Source organism: Zophobas morio, unplaced genomic scaffold (genome assembly GCF_036711695.1).
Source record: "Zophobas morio isolate AGI-343-1 ecotype UQ-CSIRO unplaced genomic scaffold, CSIRO_AGI_Zmor_V1 ptg000031l, whole genome shotgun sequence".
In the NCBI taxonomy this organism is placed as follows: domain Eukaryota; kingdom Metazoa; phylum Arthropoda; class Insecta; order Coleoptera; family Tenebrionidae; genus Zophobas; species Zophobas morio.
Window position 1 is genome coordinate 5,315,202 of NW_026972136.1, and position 19,540 is coordinate 5,334,741.

Sequence of the window (19,540 nt, forward strand, 5' to 3'; positions counted from 1 at the left end):
CTTTAATTTTAATCATATACCTACCATCCACATCAGCATATGTTGAACGCAGTTTTTCAGCTTTAAAGCGAATTACAAATTTTACTAGAAACTCCATTAGTCAAAATCGATTATCCAAATTATTCGTTTTAGCAATAGAAAAAGAAGTGCTTACAAACTTAACGGAAGATCAAAAGTTCTATAATCAAGTAATTGACCACTTTGCCAATACAAAACAAAGACGCATTGAATTGGTTTATAAAAATTTCTAATTTACTTTTTTAATTTTGTTTTTTACTAATAAATAGTTGTTGACGTTTCATGTTATATTTTTTGTTAGAATGTGTTACTTTATAACTTGAATGTTATTTTCATTTTTATTTGAGTTTATTGTCGTTATTTTATTATTATAGATGGCTTATATTGTATAAGTATATGCTTTACTTTATACCTATTTGAAGAATATTTTTTATTTTGTTTTACCAAGTTGTTAGGACTATATGAATTAACACCATACAGGAAGCAAATTATAGATAATGACTGACTTGAGGTCCCTGGTTCTTGTATTCTATGTCTTAAAACTTTGGGTTACTCACTGCTGGCCGACCCAACCAAAATAGTCACGAGCCGCCACTGTTTTCCACCATTTTCAACTATTTTCGAAAATTAGTTGAAGACATTTTCTTGTATATTTCGATATCCAGAAATCATTTTCAGCTTCGTTTCTTCGGAAATTTGAGCTAATAGAGAAGTCAGGACAGGTCAGGTCACGTTACGTCAAGTTAGGTCAGGTGCATAAAATAAAAAATAAATTTTATACCAAATGGTATATCAAAAAATTACGATTAGCGCTCTTTTTTTACTTTTTTTAGATTCTAAATTCTATTACACATTAATTTCCACTTCCACTCGACAAACGAACACAATTAGAACCGCCCACCCACCCTGCCTCCTTTGCAGTGATTCATTTTATCCAAACTGAATGCAATGAATGAGCTTATACTGAACAGAAATAAAATTAGTCGTTAGAATGAGAAGAGGACGGGTGGGCGGGACTAGTACTTGCTAAGATAGGACTGATTTTGGCAAATGATATATTTCCCGAAAAAATTGAGGGTGGGTGGGCGGGGCTAGTATTTGATAAGATAAGAGTGATTTTGGCACTTTTGACATTTGCTACCATTTTTCAACTATGTTTCTTATGGAAATTTCGACGCAATCTCGACTCTTTTCGAAATTTAACTAAATAATTTCTCCTCATTTCTTTGATCACTCACGTTTTCCAGAATCATCCATTGAAATATCACAATTTTTAAAACTTTCAAAATATTCGAATTTCACACCGAATTTTTCGAAAATATTGCTCCGTGATCAATACCACGTTATATCTTTGGAATTAGCTCGTCGAGATCTACATCACACAAATTTTTGAGAATTTTTAGCCAACTTTTTTAACATAGAAATTTTACACTATGTATTTGATAATGACAAGATAAGAGTGATTTTTAACATTTTCTACCATTTTCAACTAATTTTCTTATGCAAATTTCGACTCAACCTCGACCATTTTCGGAATTTAACTAAATAGATTTTTTTCTAGATTTTAGACCGCCGAAATCACTTCCGGCCACATTTCTTCCATCACGCCCATTGAAATATCCCAAATTTTAGAAATTTCAAAAAATTAGAATTTCACACTGAATATTTCGAATATATTTCTACGTTATTATAAACATACACATCCCAGAATTGTTTGAAAATTTTAGGTAACTTTTATAAAAAACAAATTTTACACTATGTATTTGATCACACAAGGGTGATTTTGGCACGTTTGACAATTTCCACCATTTTTCAACTACGTATTTTCGAAAATTAATTGAAGAAATTTTCTTGTAAATTTCGATATCCAGAAGTCATTTTCAGATTCGTTTCTTCGGAAATTTGAGGTAATACTTAGAAAAGTCAGGACACGTCAGGTCACGTTACGTCAAGTTAGGTCACATGCATAAAATAAAAAATAAATTTTATACCAAACAGCATATCAAAAAGTTACAATTAGCGCTTTTTTTGTACTTTTTCAGATTCTAAATTCTACACCCTGTCTCCTGTTCAGTGATTGATTTCATCCAAACTGAATGAAATTAATCATCTTATACGGAACAGAACTAAAATTAGTCGTTAGAATGTGACGAGGCGGGGGTGGCTGGGGCTACTACTTGCTAAGATAAGACTGATTTTGGCAAATGACATACTCCCGAAGAAAATAGAGGGTGGGTGGGCGAGGCTAGTATTTGATAAGATAAGAGTGATTTTGGCACTTTTGACATATTCTAGCATTTTTCAACTATTTTCGAAAATTACTTGAGGACATTTTCTTGGAGATTTCTATATCCAGAAGCCATTTTCAGCTTTATTTCTTCGGAAATTTGGGACAATAGAGAAGTCAGCACAGGTCAGGTCACATTACGTCAAGTTAAGTCAGGTTCAAAAAATATAAAATAAATTTTATAGCAAATAGTATATCAAACAAATTACAACTAGTGCTTTTTATACTTTTTTCAGATTCCAGATTCTATTACATATTAGTTTCCACTCCCACTCGACGGAAGAACACAATTTGCCTCGCCCACCCACCCTACCTCCTTAGATTTTATTCAAACTGAATGAACTCAATAATCTTGTACTGAACAGAAATAAAATTAGTCGTTAGAATGAGAAGAGGGGGGTGGGCGCGGCTAGTACTTGCTAAGATGAGATCGATTTTGGCAAATTACATACTCCCGAAGAAAATAGAGGGTGGGTGGGCGGGGCTAGTATTTGATAAGATAGAGTGGTTTTGGCATTTTTGACATATTCTACCATTTTTCAACTATTTTCGAAAGTTATTTGCAAACATTTTCTTGTAGATTTCGATATCCAGAAGTCATTTTCAGCTTCGTTTCATCGGAAATTTGAGACAATAGAGAAATCTGGACAGGTCTGATCACGTTACGTGCATAAAATAAGAAATAAATTTTATAGCAGACAGTATATCAAAAAAGTTACAATTAGTGCTTTTTTTATTTTTTTAAGATTCTATAAGCTATTACATAATAGTTTCCACTCCCACCCGACAGAAGAACTGAAGTGGCCCCGCCCACCAACCCTGCCTCCTTTTCAGTGATTTTATCTAAACTGAATGAAATGAATCATCTCATACTGAACAGAAATAAAATTAGTCGTTAGAATGTGAAGAGGGGTGGGTGGGTGGGGCTATTACTTGCTAAGATAAGACTGATTTTGGCAAATGACATACTCCTTAAGAAAATGGAGGGTGGGCGGCATTGCATTAGCATTTGATAAGATAAGAGTGATTTTGGCAATTTTGATATTTTCTGCCATTTTTCAATTAATTTTCTTATGCAAATTTCTACCCAAACTGGATTATTTTCGAAATTTAACTAATTATACAGGAGTCACTTTCGGCCTGAACACGCTATATTTATGGAATCAGCACGTCGAGATCTACAATCCAGAATGTTTTGAGCATGTTTAGACAACTTTTTTAAATCAAATTTTAATGTACAGGGTGATTATCAAACATTTTTTTTAATAAAACTCCTGTGTAATAAAATATTGACAGACCATAGACAGACAACAGATAAGTAGCAAATAGACGAACACGAGGGGTCTAATTTTCATACTCTAGGGGTTACGAAACATCGAAGAAACATAAAAGTAGTCATTGGTCTAATGGACTGTATTACAATACTTTTTTAGCTTGTACTCAGGAAGTAAAAATTTAAAAATTTGTTGCATAGATAATAAAAATATAATTGTGTTATTGAATTTTAGAATTCTAAGGAAATGAATATATTTTTAATTTTCCCTACGTTTCAAATGGTAGAAAGGATTTCTAAGCCTTGAATAAAAAGTTTGTGCTGATTTCTTTATTGTGCTATTTGTAATTCTCAGTTTTTTTTGTAAGTTTGTTACTGATGTGATAACGTAGACGTGCAAGATTTTAAATAAAACTAAATACTTTTTGTTTTATTCTCTTGTACGAGTTATTATCAACGAGACCAGAAACATATAAACGTTTAGAGTTATGAACCCTAAGTTTTCGGACCGCGTCTGCAATTATATTCACTAAAAAAAAACTGTGCACTACAACTATAATCTTCTATAAATAATTACTAAAATCCAAAAAAACTGTTGCCGAAGTTTTTCGAAAAGCATGTCCTGTGTATGACAGAATTATTAAAATTATTGCGTTTTGTATGTGTACAATGTAAAATTTTACTCGATATTCAAGCACTCTCACGTGATCGTGCAATCCTTCGAAGTGCAAGCATCAATTACCAACTGAATTATGCAAGGAATAATCAGATCCATTACCCTTCTAGAGATAATTGCTAACAAGACCTGGCAATTAAATTGCCTCCGACTAAACTCCTCGACATGTGTGATTAATTAATAGAGCGAACATATGCATTTTTTACTATCAAAATCGAAGGAATAATTGCCAGTAGTGCAGTGTTCAGTGGAACAAAACGAACTAGTGTTAAAAGAAAATACAGTTGATATAAAGAAATAGCAACAAAATTGTAAGTATTTTAACATCTCTTTGCTAACTTACTTGTCCAACATCACGAGCTAACTTATATTAAAACTGTGAAAATGAATCTACTTGTGTCCACGAAAACGGGTCAAACCAAAATTTAAAAAAGTGTAGATAATTACCCTACTTAGGCCGTTTTCATTATTAATAGCATCTTCCGATTAAAAAATGCTTTCCTAGAGATAATTATAGACAGCCAAAATGTATTAAAAAACGAGCATAATTGGTAGGTGTGTAATTAAAGGGTTAAAGTAAATACAACAAATATTTCTCTTTTAGGAACGGCGACTGATAAAGTATAAATAATGAAATTTATAATTGATAGTTTCGAGAAAAAGAAGGAACGGCTTTTCAATATTTTATATCGCAGTTTTTATTGAAAACCGAACATTGCATTATTAATTATTTTACATCCTTGACCACGTTTCACAGTTCTATATTTTGTTGCAGTTGGAGTCCTTGCTTTCATTTCAACCCCAACAAAACCAAAAAACCTTGTCATATATATACACAAAAAAAGAACACAGAAAATCGTATATAACCACATTTTAGGAATAACTTTCTCAGTCCAGTCAGTACCACTTGACACCCTACACACAAATACCTATAATAAATGGAAAAATATGACTGGAAGATCAACATTAAAATAAACATTTTGTTGCTACGAATTATGGGCTTGTGGCCATCGAGTGGCACCTCCAACAAATTCGACTTCTACATATTTTACACTTTCATTCTAGTGAGTTTGTTTATCATAGGTCACATATCTTTTCAAGTTGTCAACATTTATTTCATTCGTGATAATTTGGAGGCACTGGCTGGAACGTCATACATACTTTTAGTAGAGCTTTTAGGAGCCTGTAAAGCTTACTTATTGCTGAGAAACATGACGTTATTAAAGCGACTTTTAACTCTTCTCAACAGCGACTTATTTCAACCAAGAAACGAACATCAACGGATTTTAATAGAACCAAGTATTCGATTTTGGAGAACGATTTACAACGTATTTTTGGTCATGTGTTTCGGATCTAACGCTTTTTGGGCAGTTTTTCCATTTTTGGACAGAATACCAGGACATAGACGACTGCCATTTTTGGCATGGTATCCATACAATGCCCAAATGTCTCCGTACTACGAAATCACTTACGTTTATCAAATTATAAGTATAAGCTACCTGACCCTGGTTCATGTGAATGTTGATACTTTGGTTTCTGCTTTCAATGTATATACTGGGTGTCAGTTTGATTTGTTGAAGGACAGTCTAATAAAAATTGGTGATGATTCGAAAACTTGTCGTGTTGACAATAATGTGACTAGGTGCATCGAGCATCACAAGGAGATACTTAAGTAAAAAAAATGTGAGTGTTTGTTTACTTAATTTCATGATTTTTGTAGTTTCGTAGACAATTGTAACCAGTTTTTCAACTGGATTTTATTTCTGCAATTTTTTATAAGCGGAGTATCTATTGGAATTACCATGTTTCAACTAACTCTGGTAAGTACTTTTAACTTACAAACGTGCTCGCTATTTATTTTATTTTGATTTGTTCAGGTTGTGCCCTTTTCCAACGAATTTTACTCGCTTTTGTCGTACGGAGTGGCCATCATAGTTGAAATATTTATGTATTGTTGGTTCGGAAACGAAGTCCAAGTCAAGGTATAAAATACATTGTTTTAGACGTAATTTAGTTTTGCCTTATCTAGAGTGACACTTTATCTTACGCCGCTTTTGAGTGCGACTGGACAGATTTACCCCAAGACATAAAACGGAAACTTTTATTTTTCACCATGAATTTACTGCAACCTGTGCGACCGTCGGCTTTAAATTTGTTTTATCTTTCCTTGGACACTTTTATGAAGGTAGGGTTTTATTGAGTTCAGTGGTACGTAAAATGTGGGTTTATTTCAGATTCTCAAAACGGCGTGGTCTTATTTTACGCTTTTGCATCAAATGAATTCGTAACTAGTGGAGTAATTAGGTTGGGTTTAGCAAAAGTTTAAGCGTAAAACTTTAAAGCACTTTGATGTTGTAATCTGTGTTTTTTGTAGCTGAATGTGTGAGTATTTTGTGCGAAAAATAATAACTGAAGTAGTAAATAAATAGTAGTGAACTAAACTCAAACGAATTTTTACTTTATTGACTTATCTAGAAATTTATTCGAAAAGAAAACATATACTTTTATAGGAATTTAATTTAAACTTTCGTTCCTTTTCGTACAATGAAGTAGCCGACATTTCGAGAGTGTGTTGGAATTTTTTGGTGTTGCGGCATAACAAAATATTTGAGTCCATATTGCAGAAAAAAATTAACAAAAAGATAGTATGCAATTTCAAGCATTCCTGAAAACAATATAAGTGTACTAAATAAATAAAATTTCACAAAACTCAATAAAATATTTTAATGTTTTTACAAGACTGAAATAAAATTTACTCAAATTATCGTATTAACTTTCAATGTATATACTGGGTGTCAGTTTGATTTGTTGAAGGACAGTCTAATAAAAATTGGTGATGATTCGAAAGCTTGTCGTGTTGACCATAATGTGACCAGATGCATCGAGCATCACAAGGAGATACTTAAGTAAAAAAAAATTTAGTATTTGTTTACTTAATTTCATGATTTTTGTAGTTTCGTGGACAATTGCAACCAGCCTCTGATGTTTTTCCCTTGTTTTTTTGAATAAATTTAAACAAACTTTGGAACACTTCTGGTGCCCTTTTTTTGAAAGAATTTTGAGGGACCTTGGTGTCACCTTTTGAAGAACTTTGAAAAATTTTGGAGATCACTGGTGTCTTATTTTGAGAAAATTTGAATTAATCTTGGTGGCTCCTAATTTTTTGAAGGATTTGAAAGTCTTCAGCTCCTTCAAGTGTTTTTATATTATTCTTAATTTTGGGAGCCCCTGGACTGTTAGTTTTTGAAGGGATTTTTGGAAGCCCGTGGTGTCCTTTTTTGGGAAAATTTTGAAGAATTTGGTCTCTCTCTATTTTCTAAGAAACTTTGGGGATATAGTATCCATTTTTAATAAAAAATTTGAACAATCTTGGGGTCTTCAGGCGTGTTTTAAATTAATCTTGGTGGTCACTTTTTGAAAGATTTTGAAAAAATCTTGGATCCCTTCATGTTTTTTATATCTTTCTTCTTTATAACAAATTTAAACAAATTTTGAAGAGCATATGGTGATCTTTTTGGGGGAAAATTTGAAAAAACTTTGAGAGTGCCTGGTGTCTTTTTTGAAGAAATTTTAAACAATCTTGGAGCCTTTGGTGTCTTATTTCCTGTAGAACAAGTCTTGAAGCCTCTCGAGTATTAGTTTTTGAAGGATTTTTTAAGAATTTTGGGAGTTTTTGTTGTCTTATTTTTTGAAGGCATGTCAACGAATTTTGGAGTTTTTGGTGTCTTTTTTTTTTTTGGAGGAATTTTAACAAATTTTTGGATGCTCGTGGTGCATTTTTTTTTAATTTTGAAGAATTTGGCCTCTCTGTCTTTTTAAGAAACTTTTAGAAATTTACTGAAGCCTGTGGTGTCCTTTTTTAATAAAATTTGGAAGAATCTTAAGTGCTTCTGGTGTCTTATGCTGAGGAACTTGGTGGCGTCTAGTCCCTTATATTTTTAAGGAATTTCAAAGAGTCTTGGGCCCCTTCATGTCTTTCTATATCTTTCTTTTTATAAGCATTTTAAACAATGTTTGAATAGCTTCTGGTGTCATTTTTTGGGAAAAATTTGAAAGAATCTTGGGAGTCCCTGGTGTCGTTTTTGAAGAAATTTTAAACATCTGGTGTGTTATTTTCTGAAGGAATCTTAACGAGTCTTGGAGCCCTTGGAGTTTTTGAAGGAATTTGAAAGACTTTTGATGGTCTTTGTAGTGTTATTTTCTAAAGAAATCATAACGAATCTTGGACCCCTTAGTGTCTATTTTTTTTGAAGAAATTTTAAGAAATACTTGGAAGCCCACAGTGTCTTTTTTTAGGAAAATTTTGAAGAATTTGGTCTATCTTAATTTTTTTAAGAAACTTAAGAAAATTTTGGGAGAGTGTGGTGTCCCTTTGCAATAAAAATTTGGAAGAATCTTGGGGGCTTCTGGTGTCTTATTTTGGGGAAATTTAATTTATAATAACAATAATAATAATATGCTATATTATGCTTAAATTTACAAAAAAATTTACATTCGTCCAAAAAAATAATATACTAAAATAATGAATTTAAATATATAACCATAGAGATTCATACACAGAGCAATATTCAAAAAATTCATCAAAGCTATAGAAAACGTTTTTCCTTTAATACCTTTTAATTATCTTTTTATAGATTATAAGTTAAACTTGGTGGCTGCTAGTCTCTTATTTTTTGAAGGAATTTGAAATAGTCTTGGGCCCCTTCACGCCTTTTCATATCTTTTTTCTTTATAAGAAATTTAATCAAATTTTGAAAAGCATTTGGTGTCTGTTTTTGAAGAAATTTTAAATAACATTGGAAGGTCCTGGTGTCGTATTTTCTGTAAGAATCTTAACTAGTCTTGAAGAGCCTGTAGTCTTAGTTTTTGCAGGAATCTGAAAGAATTTCAGGAGTCTTTGTTGTCTTATGTTCTGAAGGAATCTCAACGAATCTTGGAGCCCTTAGTGTCTTTTTTTAAAGAAATTTTAACAGATTTTTGGAAGCCCGTGGTGTAATTTTCGGAAACATTTTGAAGAATTTGTACTCTCTCTTTTTAAGAAACTTTTAGAAATTTTCGGGAGCCTGTGGTGTCCTTTCTTAATAAAAATTTGGAAAAATCTTCAGAACTTCTGGTGTACTATTTTGAGGAAATTTAAATTAAATCTTGGTGGCTCTTAGTCTCTTATTTTTTGAAAGAATTTGAAAAACTCTTGAGCCCCTTCATATATTTTTATATCTTTCTTCTTTGTAAGAAATTTAAACAAAACTTGAAGAGCATCTGTCGTCTTTTTGTGGTAAATTTGAAGAATCTTGGAAGTCCCTGGTGTCTCGTTTTCTGTAGAAATATTAACATGTCTTGGAGCTCCTGGAGTCTTAGTTTTTGAAAGAATTTGAAAGAACCTCGGGAGTCTTTGTTGTCTTATGTTCTGAAGGAATCTGGACGAATCTTGGAGCCCTTGGTGTCTTTTTTTTTGAAGAAATCTTAACAGATTTTTGGAGGCCCCTGGTGTAATTTTTTGGAGAATTTTGAAGAATTTGGTATCTCTCTCTCTTCTTAAGAGCCTTTCAGAAATTTTCGGCAGCCTATGGTGTCTTTTTTAATAAAAATTTGGAAGAAGCTTAGGTGCTTCTGGTGTCTTATTTTGAGAAAATTGATGGCCCCTAGTTTCCTATTTTTAGAAGGAATGTGAAGGTGTCTTGGGTACCTTCATGTCTTTTTGTATCTTTCTCCTTTATAAGAATTTTAAACAAAGTTTGATGAGCATCTGGTATCTTTTTTTTTGGGAAAAATTTGAAAGAATTTTGGCAATCTCTAGTGTCTTTTTTGAAGAAATTTTAAACATCTTGTGCGCCCCTGATGTCTTGTTTTCTGAAGGAATCTTAACGAGTCTTGGAGCCCCTGGAGTCTTAGTTTATCAAGGAATTTGAAAGAATTTTGGGAGTCTTTCTAGTCTTATTTTCTGAAGGAAACTCAACGAATCTTGGTGCCCTGAGTGTCTATTTTTTTAAAGATATTTTTAGAAATTTTTGGGAGATTGTGATGTCCTTTTTTACTAAAAATTTGGAAGAATCTTAGGCGCTTCTGGTGTCTTATTTTAAGGAAGTTTAAATTGATCTTGGTTGCTGCTATTTTTTTATTTTTTGAAGAAATTTGAAATAGTCTTAGACCCCTTCATGTCCTTTTATAACTTTTTTCTTCATAGGAAATTTTAACAAATTTTGAAAAGCATTTGGTGTCTTTTTTTGAAGAAATTTTAAATAATATTGGAAGTTTCTGGTATCTTATGTTCTGTAGGAACCTTAACGAGTCTTGGAGCCCTTGGAGTCTTAGTTTTTGAAGGAATTTGAAAGAAGTTTGAGAGTTGTCTTATTTTCTGGCGGAATGTCAACGAATATTGGAGCCTTTAGTGCCATTTTTTGAAGAGGTTTTAATAAATTTTATTGGAAATATTTTGAAAAACTTCGTTTCTCTCTCTTTTTTTAAGAAACTTCAAGAAATTTTCGGGAGATTCTGCTGTCCTTTTTTAATAAAAATTTGGAAAAATCTTGAGTGCTTCTAGCGTATTATTTTGAGGAAATTTAAATTGGTGGCTCCCAGTCCCTTAATTTTTGAAAAAGGCTTGAGCCCCTCGATATCTTTTTACATCTTTCTAAGAAACTTAAACAAATTTTGAAGGCAATCTGGTGTCTTTTTTCGGGGAAAGTTTGAAAGAATCTTGGGAGTTTCTGGTGTCTTTTTTGAAGAAATCTTAAATAATGTTGGGAACCTCTGGTGTCGTATTTTGTCGTATTTTCTGTAGGAATCTTAACGTATCTTGGTACACCTGGAGTCTTAGTTTTTGAAGGAATTTGAAACAATCTTGGGAGTCTTTGACAATTTCTGCATAGCTTTGGTTTTACAGTCGGTAAAGAAGGAATTAATTATAATTAAAACATATCTAATCATGAATTCTCACCAACTTAAATAAAGATAACAAATTTTGATTCAGAAATACAAACATGGAGGAAAATTAACTATTTGGGGGGTAAAACTAACCACAATGATGAATTGTGTCCCGTTGGTCCGTGAGGGCGATTGATTTCGAACTAATTCCCGTTGATCGATCATACGGAGATCACTGAGTGGTTCTTTCTAGAAAAATCTAAATAAGTAATTAATTCCCCAATTTATGAATTTGTCGCAGACTAAAAAATGAAAAATAAATAATAGTTTAAAAAACTAAAAAAACACGCTTTTATTGCCAATCGAACTAAAAACTAGAAAATAATTTTTAATGGCAGAATTTAATATTACAGTAGTAGAAGATCAAACAATCAATCATAATAAATCACCTCAAATTAAAATTATAATAAAATTTAAGTTATTAACAGAATAATTCAATTCAGAGTAAAAAGCGTGGGGTGCTTGATATTTTAAATATTACAATCATTCTATTGGCAACTATCTATGAGAGGATACTTATGAACCGCAGTAAAATGCACCCCACGCTTTTTACTCTGAATTGAATTATTCTGTTAATAACTTAAATTTTTTTATAATTTTAATTTGAGGTGATTTATTATGATTGATTGTTTGATCTTCTACTACTGTAATATTAAACTCTGTCATTAAAAATTATTTTCTAGTTTTTAGTTCGATTGGCAATAAAAGCGTGTTTTTTTAGTTTTTTAAACTATTATTTATTTAATAAAAATTTTGAAGAATTTTTTTCAATTAATTTTGGTGCCTCTTTGTCTTTTATTTTTGAGGGAATTTGAAAGAGTCTTGGGGCCCTAAATATTTGTCTTTCTCTTTTTTAAGAAATTTAAACAAATTTAAGAGTATCTGGTGTCATTTGTTTTAGAAAATTTGATATAATATCGGGGTTTCCTGACCTCCTATTTTTCTAAGGAATTTGTAAGAATTTTAGGAGCCTCAGCTGTCGTATTTTTTTAAAGAATTTTTCACTCTAAGTGACCAAAGTGTTTTTTTTTTTTTAAGAAATTTTTTATAATCTTGAGAGCTCCTGGTATCTATTTTTAGATAAATTTAGAAAAATGTTTAGTAGAATGTTGGAGAACTGTTGACTTTTTTTAACTTTGGAGAAAATTTAAAAGAATGTTGAGAGACCCTGGTGTCTTTTTTGAAGAAATTTTAAATAATCTCGGGATCCCTTGGTGCCTTATTTTCTCTAGGAATCTTAACGAGTCTTGAAAGCCCGTGGTGTCCATTTTTGGGAAAATTTTGAAGAATTTGGTCTCTCTTTCTTTTGTCTAATAAACTTAAAGAAATATTCGAGAGCCTATAGTATCCTTTTTTAATAAAAATTTTGAAGAATCTAGGGGTCTTCTGGCGTCTTATTTTGAGGAAATTTAATTTAATCTTGGTGGTCACATTTTGAAGGATTTTGAAAAAGTCTTGGACCCCTTCATGTTTTTTTTATATCTTTCTTCTTTATAAGAAGAGCATATGGTGACCTTTTTGGGGAAAAATTTGAAAGAATTTTGGGAGTCTCTGGTGTTTTTTCTGAAGAAATTTTAAACAATATTGGGAGCTCCTTGTGTCTTATTTCTTGTAGAAATCTTAACAAGTCTTGAAGCCTCTGGAGTCTTAGTTTTTGAAGGAATTTGTAAGAATTTTGGGGGGTTATCTTAGGCATTTCAACGAATTTCGGAGTTTTTGGTGTCTTTTGTTTGAACGAATTTTAACAATTTTTTTAAATCCCGTGGTGCATTTTTTTTGAAAAATTTTGAAGAATTTGGTCTGTCTCTCTTTTTAAGAAACTTTTAGAAATTTTTAGGAACCTTTTTTAATAAAATTTGGAAGAATCTTAGGTGTTTCTGGTGTCTTATGCTGAGAAACTTGGTGGCCCCTAGTCTCTTATTTTTTGAAGGAATTTGAAAGAGTCTTGGGCCCCTTCATGTCTTTTTATATCTTTCTTCTTTATAAGCATTTTAAACAATGTTTGAATAGTTTCTGGTGTCTTTTTTTTTGGAAAAATTTGAAAGAATCTTGGGAGTCCCTGGTGTCTTTTTTGAAGAAACTTGAAAGACTTTTGGGAGTCGTTGTAGTCTTATTTTCTAAAGAAATCGCAACGAATCTTGGATCCCTTAGTGTCTATTTTTTTTGGAGAAATGTTAAGAAATATTTGGAAGCCCACGGTGTCCTCTTTTCGAAAAATTTTGAAGAATTTGGTCTCTTTATTTCTTAGCCCTTAGAGTCTTAGTTTTTGAAGGAATTTGAAAGAATTTTGGGAGTCTTTGTAGTCTTACTTTCTGAAGGAATCTCAACGAATCTTGGAGTCCTTAGTGTTTATTTTTTTTTGAAGACATTTTTGGAAGCCCGTGGTATACTTTTTGGGGAAGATTTTGAAGAATTTGGTCTCTCTTTATTTTTTTAAGAAACTTTAAGAAATTTTTATGAGATTTCCTTTTTTAATCAAAATTTGGAAGAATCTTGGGGGCTTTTGGTGTCTTATTTTGAGGAAGCTTAAGTTAATCTTGTTGGTTGGTAGTCCCTTATTTTTTGAAGGAATTTGAATTAGTCTTGGGCTTCTTCTTTATAAAGAAATTTACACACATTTTGAAGAGCATTTGGTCACCTTTTTGGGCGAAAATTTGAAAGAATCTTGGGAGTCCCTGGTACAGAAATTTTAAATAATCTTTATCTCTTATTTCCTGTAGGAATCTTAAGGAGTCTTGAAGCCCCTGGAGTCTTAGTTTTTGAAGGAATTTGAAAGATTCTTGGGAGTCTTTGTAATCTTAGTGTCTATTTTCGTTTTTGAAGAAATTTTAACAAATTTTTGGAAGCACGCGGTGTCCTTTTTTGGGAAAATTAGGAAAATTTGGTCTCTCTCTTTTTTTTTAAGAAACTTTAAGAAATTTTTGGGTGGCATATGTTCTTTCTTACTAAAATTTTTAAAAAATCTTGGCGACTTCTGGTGTTTTATTTTGAGGAAATTTAAAATCACCTTGGGAGCTCCGAGTTTCTTATTTTTTGAAGGAATCTTAACGAATCTTGGAGAGTTTCATTTCTTTTGAAGAAATTTTAACAAAATTTTGGAAACCTGTGGTATCCTTTTTTTTTAGGAAAATTTTGAAGAGTTTGGTCTCTGCCTTTTTTTAAGAACTTTTGAGACATTTTCGAGAGACTGTGGAGCCCTTTTTTAATAAAAATTTGGAAGAATCTTGAGGGCTTCTGGTGTCTTATTTTGGGGAAGTTTAAATTAATCTTGATGGCAACTAGTCTCTTATTTTTTTAAGGAATTTGACATAGTTTTGGGGCTCTAAATATCTTTTCATATCTTTCTCCTTTTTAAGAAATGTAAACAAATTTAATAGTATCTGGTGTCATTTGTTTGGGAAAATTTGTAATAATCCCTGATGTCTTATTTTTCTAAGGAATTTGTAAGAATTTTAGGAGCCTCAACTGTCGTATTTTTTAAAGGCATTTTTCACTCGTAGTGACCCCAGGGTTTTTTTTTTTTAATTTTTATAAATCTTTAGAGCTCCTAGCATACACTTCTAGAGAAATTTAAAAGAATGTTGGAGAACTCTGGTATCTTTTTTAAAGAAATTTGTATTTAAATTTTTAGGTTTGTTATACACTTACAAGAATCAGTTAAACAGTTTGTCAATACTTTCGTCTTAAAAAAGAATTTTGTACTATAGTTTGTGTGTGACAACTGATTTTTTGTGTCTGAAGTTCAAATCTTCTTTAATTTAAATTTATTAAGTGCTTCTAAGTGATTATAATACTTACATATAATTCTTTAATGATTTTTTACACACATGAAAATCAAGGCCTAATTACTTCACATGATCACACACATGTAGATACTAGAACATGGCGAGCAAAGCGAGGTAATAAAAGAAACCGAAACTCGTGACTGTCACAACAGCCGCAGCGAGTGGTACTAATTAAACCTAATTTTCTTGAATTTGTTCTGGCACCAACTAGTTCAACAGAAAATAAAATTTATATAATTTTCCACCAGTAGACATCCTGCAGTCCATTTTAATAATTTTATTGAAATTATTTTAATGCACGGTAATTTGCGAAAGTATTAGAAAGAGGTTTCAAGCACACTCATAAATAATGAAAATATAAATTGGAAGCAATTATATCGATACAAAGAGTTCTTTTTCTATGATAAGTAGGATTAATAATGCAATAAAGTTTTCAGCTTTATATATTTAGATTCTCAAGAAAAGCGTTCAGACGATTGAACTTTATTCTGCCCAAGACATCACTGTGGGAATAAAAGGGGAAAATTATTACCCTCTCATTTTTGTTATGTGTTGTGATTTGTGAAAATGTTTAAGTGATACCTGAAAATTCGTCCCCGTAAGTATTAACGTTAATGTTTTTTAATATTTAGAAATTTTTGTGGAATAACCTTATAAGTTAAGCTAAAATTAGGGTTATTCATTTTATTTACACAAATAGACTAGTTGCAGTAAAATAATACTTACGTATGTCAAATATGCATTCATTTTTCTCAATTTAGTTCAACAAACTGAACTACAAAATAATTTTGTTCTAATTTTGAACACTCTACTTTGACACTACTCAAACTACTAAAGTAAAAAGGAGTGTTCGTCAAAACTTCTGGATAATTGTGTTTACTACGATCTCTCATTAATTAATAATCTGCCTTTATTTCCTTGTCCTGCCAAGATAATTATTTTGTACCTCTGTCAAGAAATCGAGAACTGTAATTACTAACATTTTTAATAAGTACTTTATAACAAGATGAAACTACAACAGTTTTTCTTATTTATTTTGTACTAAACGATTTAATAGCTAAGTAGCTTCAACAATAGAAAGGAAATTATAATTAAGGGTTTCTGAACAAAATAATGACCCATTTTTTAACTCACTACAATAATTGGAAAGTATTAGATGCAATCTTACCTAAGAGACTTTTATTATTAATAAAAAAGAAAATTAAGAGCAATTACATCGTCATAAAGAATTCTACGCTTCAGCTTTATATATTTGGAATTTTAAGACGAGGGTTCAGAAAATGAGGTCGTGTTGCATGCTCAAGTTTTAATTCAAGTTATATTATTAGTAAAGTGGACAAGAGATTTCAAGATAAAATGGATACAAGTGGTTCCTCTACGTAAGTTCTAATAATAATTTGATTGGTTATCATTCCAATATTTTTTTCAGTTTTAATAGTTTAAAAATTCCAAGTTTCAAACAACACGTAACCAAAAACCGGAAATCCTCACATCTACAAGTAGTGGAATTCTACGACTGGGAAAGCAACTTAAAAATTCACTTACAATGCTTGAGAGTGATGGGTTTATGGCCAAGTGGCGACAAATCTTTCACAGCTGGAATTTATACGATGTATTCTTTCATCTCAGTGACCCTTATAGCATGCCACATTTTAACCATAACAGTCAACATTTATTACGTCCGACACAACTTAGAAGCGGTAGTCGCAAATATCTACATCCTCTTACCCAACATTTTGACAAAACTGAAAGCTTGTTTCCTACTAATCAACGTCAAAATGTTTAAAGAGCGCTTTTTCGAATTGCAGAATTTGTATTCGTTGCAGCCGAAAAACCAAAATCAGAAACGTCTAATTGAGAACAACTTGAAAACTTGGAGACTTATTTTTAAGTCGTTTCTGTGCCTTTGCTTCGGGTGTAACCTTTTCTGGATGGTGCCACTCTTGAATGTAACGTCTGAGGAAAAAATGTTACCGTTTTTGGCTTGGTATCCCTTCAATACTAAAATTTCGCCGGTTTACGAAATAACATATATTTACCAGATGTTTTGTACGTCTTATTTGACGCTGATTTGTTTAAATGTAGAGCCCTTGGTGTGTATTCTTAATGTCTATATTGCATGCCAGTTTGAAATGTTGAGCGACAATTTGAAAAATTTTGCTAATGCTACACAAAATCCAAGGGAAGGGTTTCTTAAATGTATTACACACCACAGGCAAATTTTAAGGTACTTGTTTATAAAACGTTTATTGCAGAGTGATATTTTATAAATTTCAGTTTCATGAAAAGTTATAGTCAGTTCTACAAGTGGATTGTTTTTTGGCATTTAATTATAAGTGGAATTTCGATTGGGCTAGGGATGTTTCAGTTAAGTTTGGTAAGTTTACATTTCTACTTAGCTAAGTGTAATAATAATTAATATACATGTGGTGTAAAATTTAAGGTGGTGCCACTGTCTACTGAATTTTATTCTCTCGTTTCTTATGAATGTGCCATAATTTTACAAATATCCATGTACTGCTATTTTGGAAATAATGTAGAAGTGGCGGTAATTAGATATGACTCTATGACTGTCTTTATTTATGTATTTAATGTTTATATTATTTTTAGAGCAACTTGGTTTCTTACGCCTTATTTGAATCTACATGGCCCGATTTGTCCAAAAATATGAAGAAGGATTTGTTTATTTTTACCGCAAATCTTCAGCAACCTGTGAAAATATCGGCTTTTAATTTATTCGTCTTATCGTTGGATACGTTGCTCAAGGTATAATTTAAACTATGCGACAAAGCTTGTGTCATAAATTAGTTAATCCGTTAGTCAAAATAAAAATAATATACTAATTATATATTTTTTTAGATACTTAAGACTGCTTGGTCGTATTTCGCACTCTTGTCCAACTTGAAGTCTTAGATTTAGAAGGAAACGGATTTTGAAGTCACTTACTATTGCATGGTTTGAGATTTTAAGTATTTCTGTAAATAATGATTTACTTACTTAGTTATTACTTTAATTATTACTTAGATATCATTTTGAATGAACGTTAGAAAATAAAGACTTTGTAGTCTCCCCAAAAAGCCCCTATAATAAAAATTTATTTTAATTTGTGGATTTTTTCTTGCATAAAACATCCAAAAACTACGTAGATAAAAACAACTAGAAGCAACTGTGACTTTCAAGCATGAGATATAGAAATATGCAGAATGTACTTCCTAGATCAGAATTTTATTTTAAATATTTAGAACAGATAAAATTTGATTTTGCGACTTTTAATTTTTTGTAAGAACCCTAGAAACTAAAATAAAATGTACGTAATATTCAAGTAAATATAAAGATTCATGCTGCGCGTATATTGCAAATGAGTTTTCCCTTTACAAAAATTTCTGATGATTAATATTTTTGCAAGGATATGTACATGAATTTTACATTTTCGATAGGACTCATTCGGCAAAATTTTGAGATCATATTATCAATTTGTTTTGGGGGAGTGGGATTAATAAGATTTTTCAATAAAAAATTACCATGCTTACGATAACTTTAAAACGTCTGCTACATTTCAAAGCATTTGGTCTTGCAGTCATTGATTTAATCAATAAAATAAATTGACTTATTCTTTTTTTTTTTTGACTATATAAGTAATTCTAAAAAATATCAATGCATGAATTTATCATAAAATGCACACTTTGAATAGGATTTTTTCGGAAAATTTTGAAATTTTTAAAATTATGACACACTTTATCAACGATTCAAACAAAGAGTTTACATTACGTTAAATTGTGTCACACTTTATCAACGGTTTAAACAAAGAATTTACATGATGTTAAATGATGCCTTGATCCAAGTGACTGGCTAGCTTTGAGAGCTTATATCGTGGACTGTCCCCAGTTTATCAAAATGACGTTGCGAGAAATAAAACGCCTCGGTGATGTGATGATGATAACGAGGATAACTGCTTAAAGAGAAAAATTTATAGTCCCTCGTACCTAAGACACGATATTATGAATTCTACCGCACTTTCACGGTCTTTTCCCAGAGCGGAGCAACGTTAGATTGATTTAGCTGCCGTTAATGAACTATTAGCAATCTTGTGTGAAGAACTAAGAAGTGTTATAATGTAACACTTAAATATAAGCATCCAGAAACTTATTCATAATTAGACAAACAAAACCAATGAGTTCTGACTAAGTGAATTTGATGAAAACTCCTGCAAGTGCTTATCTAAACAAATTCCTGATTGTTAAATTGTGTTAGAACTAGTTAACGATTAAACTCCTAACATGAACTGTGAATTAACAAACAATAAAACAAATTTACACACGTGTTAGCGTCGGTCGAAAATTCGCATGTTTCCGATTAGAAACCCGCAAGAGTTAGCTACGCGTGTTGGGAAAACTATGGCCTTGTCGTCGTTACGATTAATTTTCAAATTAATTCGGTCACCACAAGGGATAAACAAATATGTTTTGACTGAAAATTTACCACGATTAGGATAATTTTAAAACGTCCGCAAGTGATGTCAAAGCATTCCATTTTTCAGGTTTTTATTTATTCATTAAAAGTAATTGACCCATTGATTT

At 31.5% G+C, this 19,540-nt stretch overlaps 1 protein-coding gene across 1 annotated transcript; it reads left to right on the forward strand.

Moving 5' to 3' along the window:
• Nucleotides 1-5,192: 5,192 nt before the first annotated feature.
• Nucleotides 5,193-6,542, forward strand: LOC135139424 (odorant receptor Or1-like). Its single transcript, XM_064069649.1, has 5 exons — nucleotides 5,193-5,926; nucleotides 5,975-6,074; nucleotides 6,132-6,236; nucleotides 6,284-6,439; nucleotides 6,489-6,542. The coding sequence occupies exons 1-5, from the start codon at nucleotides 5,193-5,195 to the stop codon at nucleotides 6,540-6,542; spliced, it is 1,149 nt and encodes a 382-aa protein (XP_063925719.1).
• The last annotated feature ends 12,998 nt before the right edge of the window (nucleotides 6,543-19,540 follow it).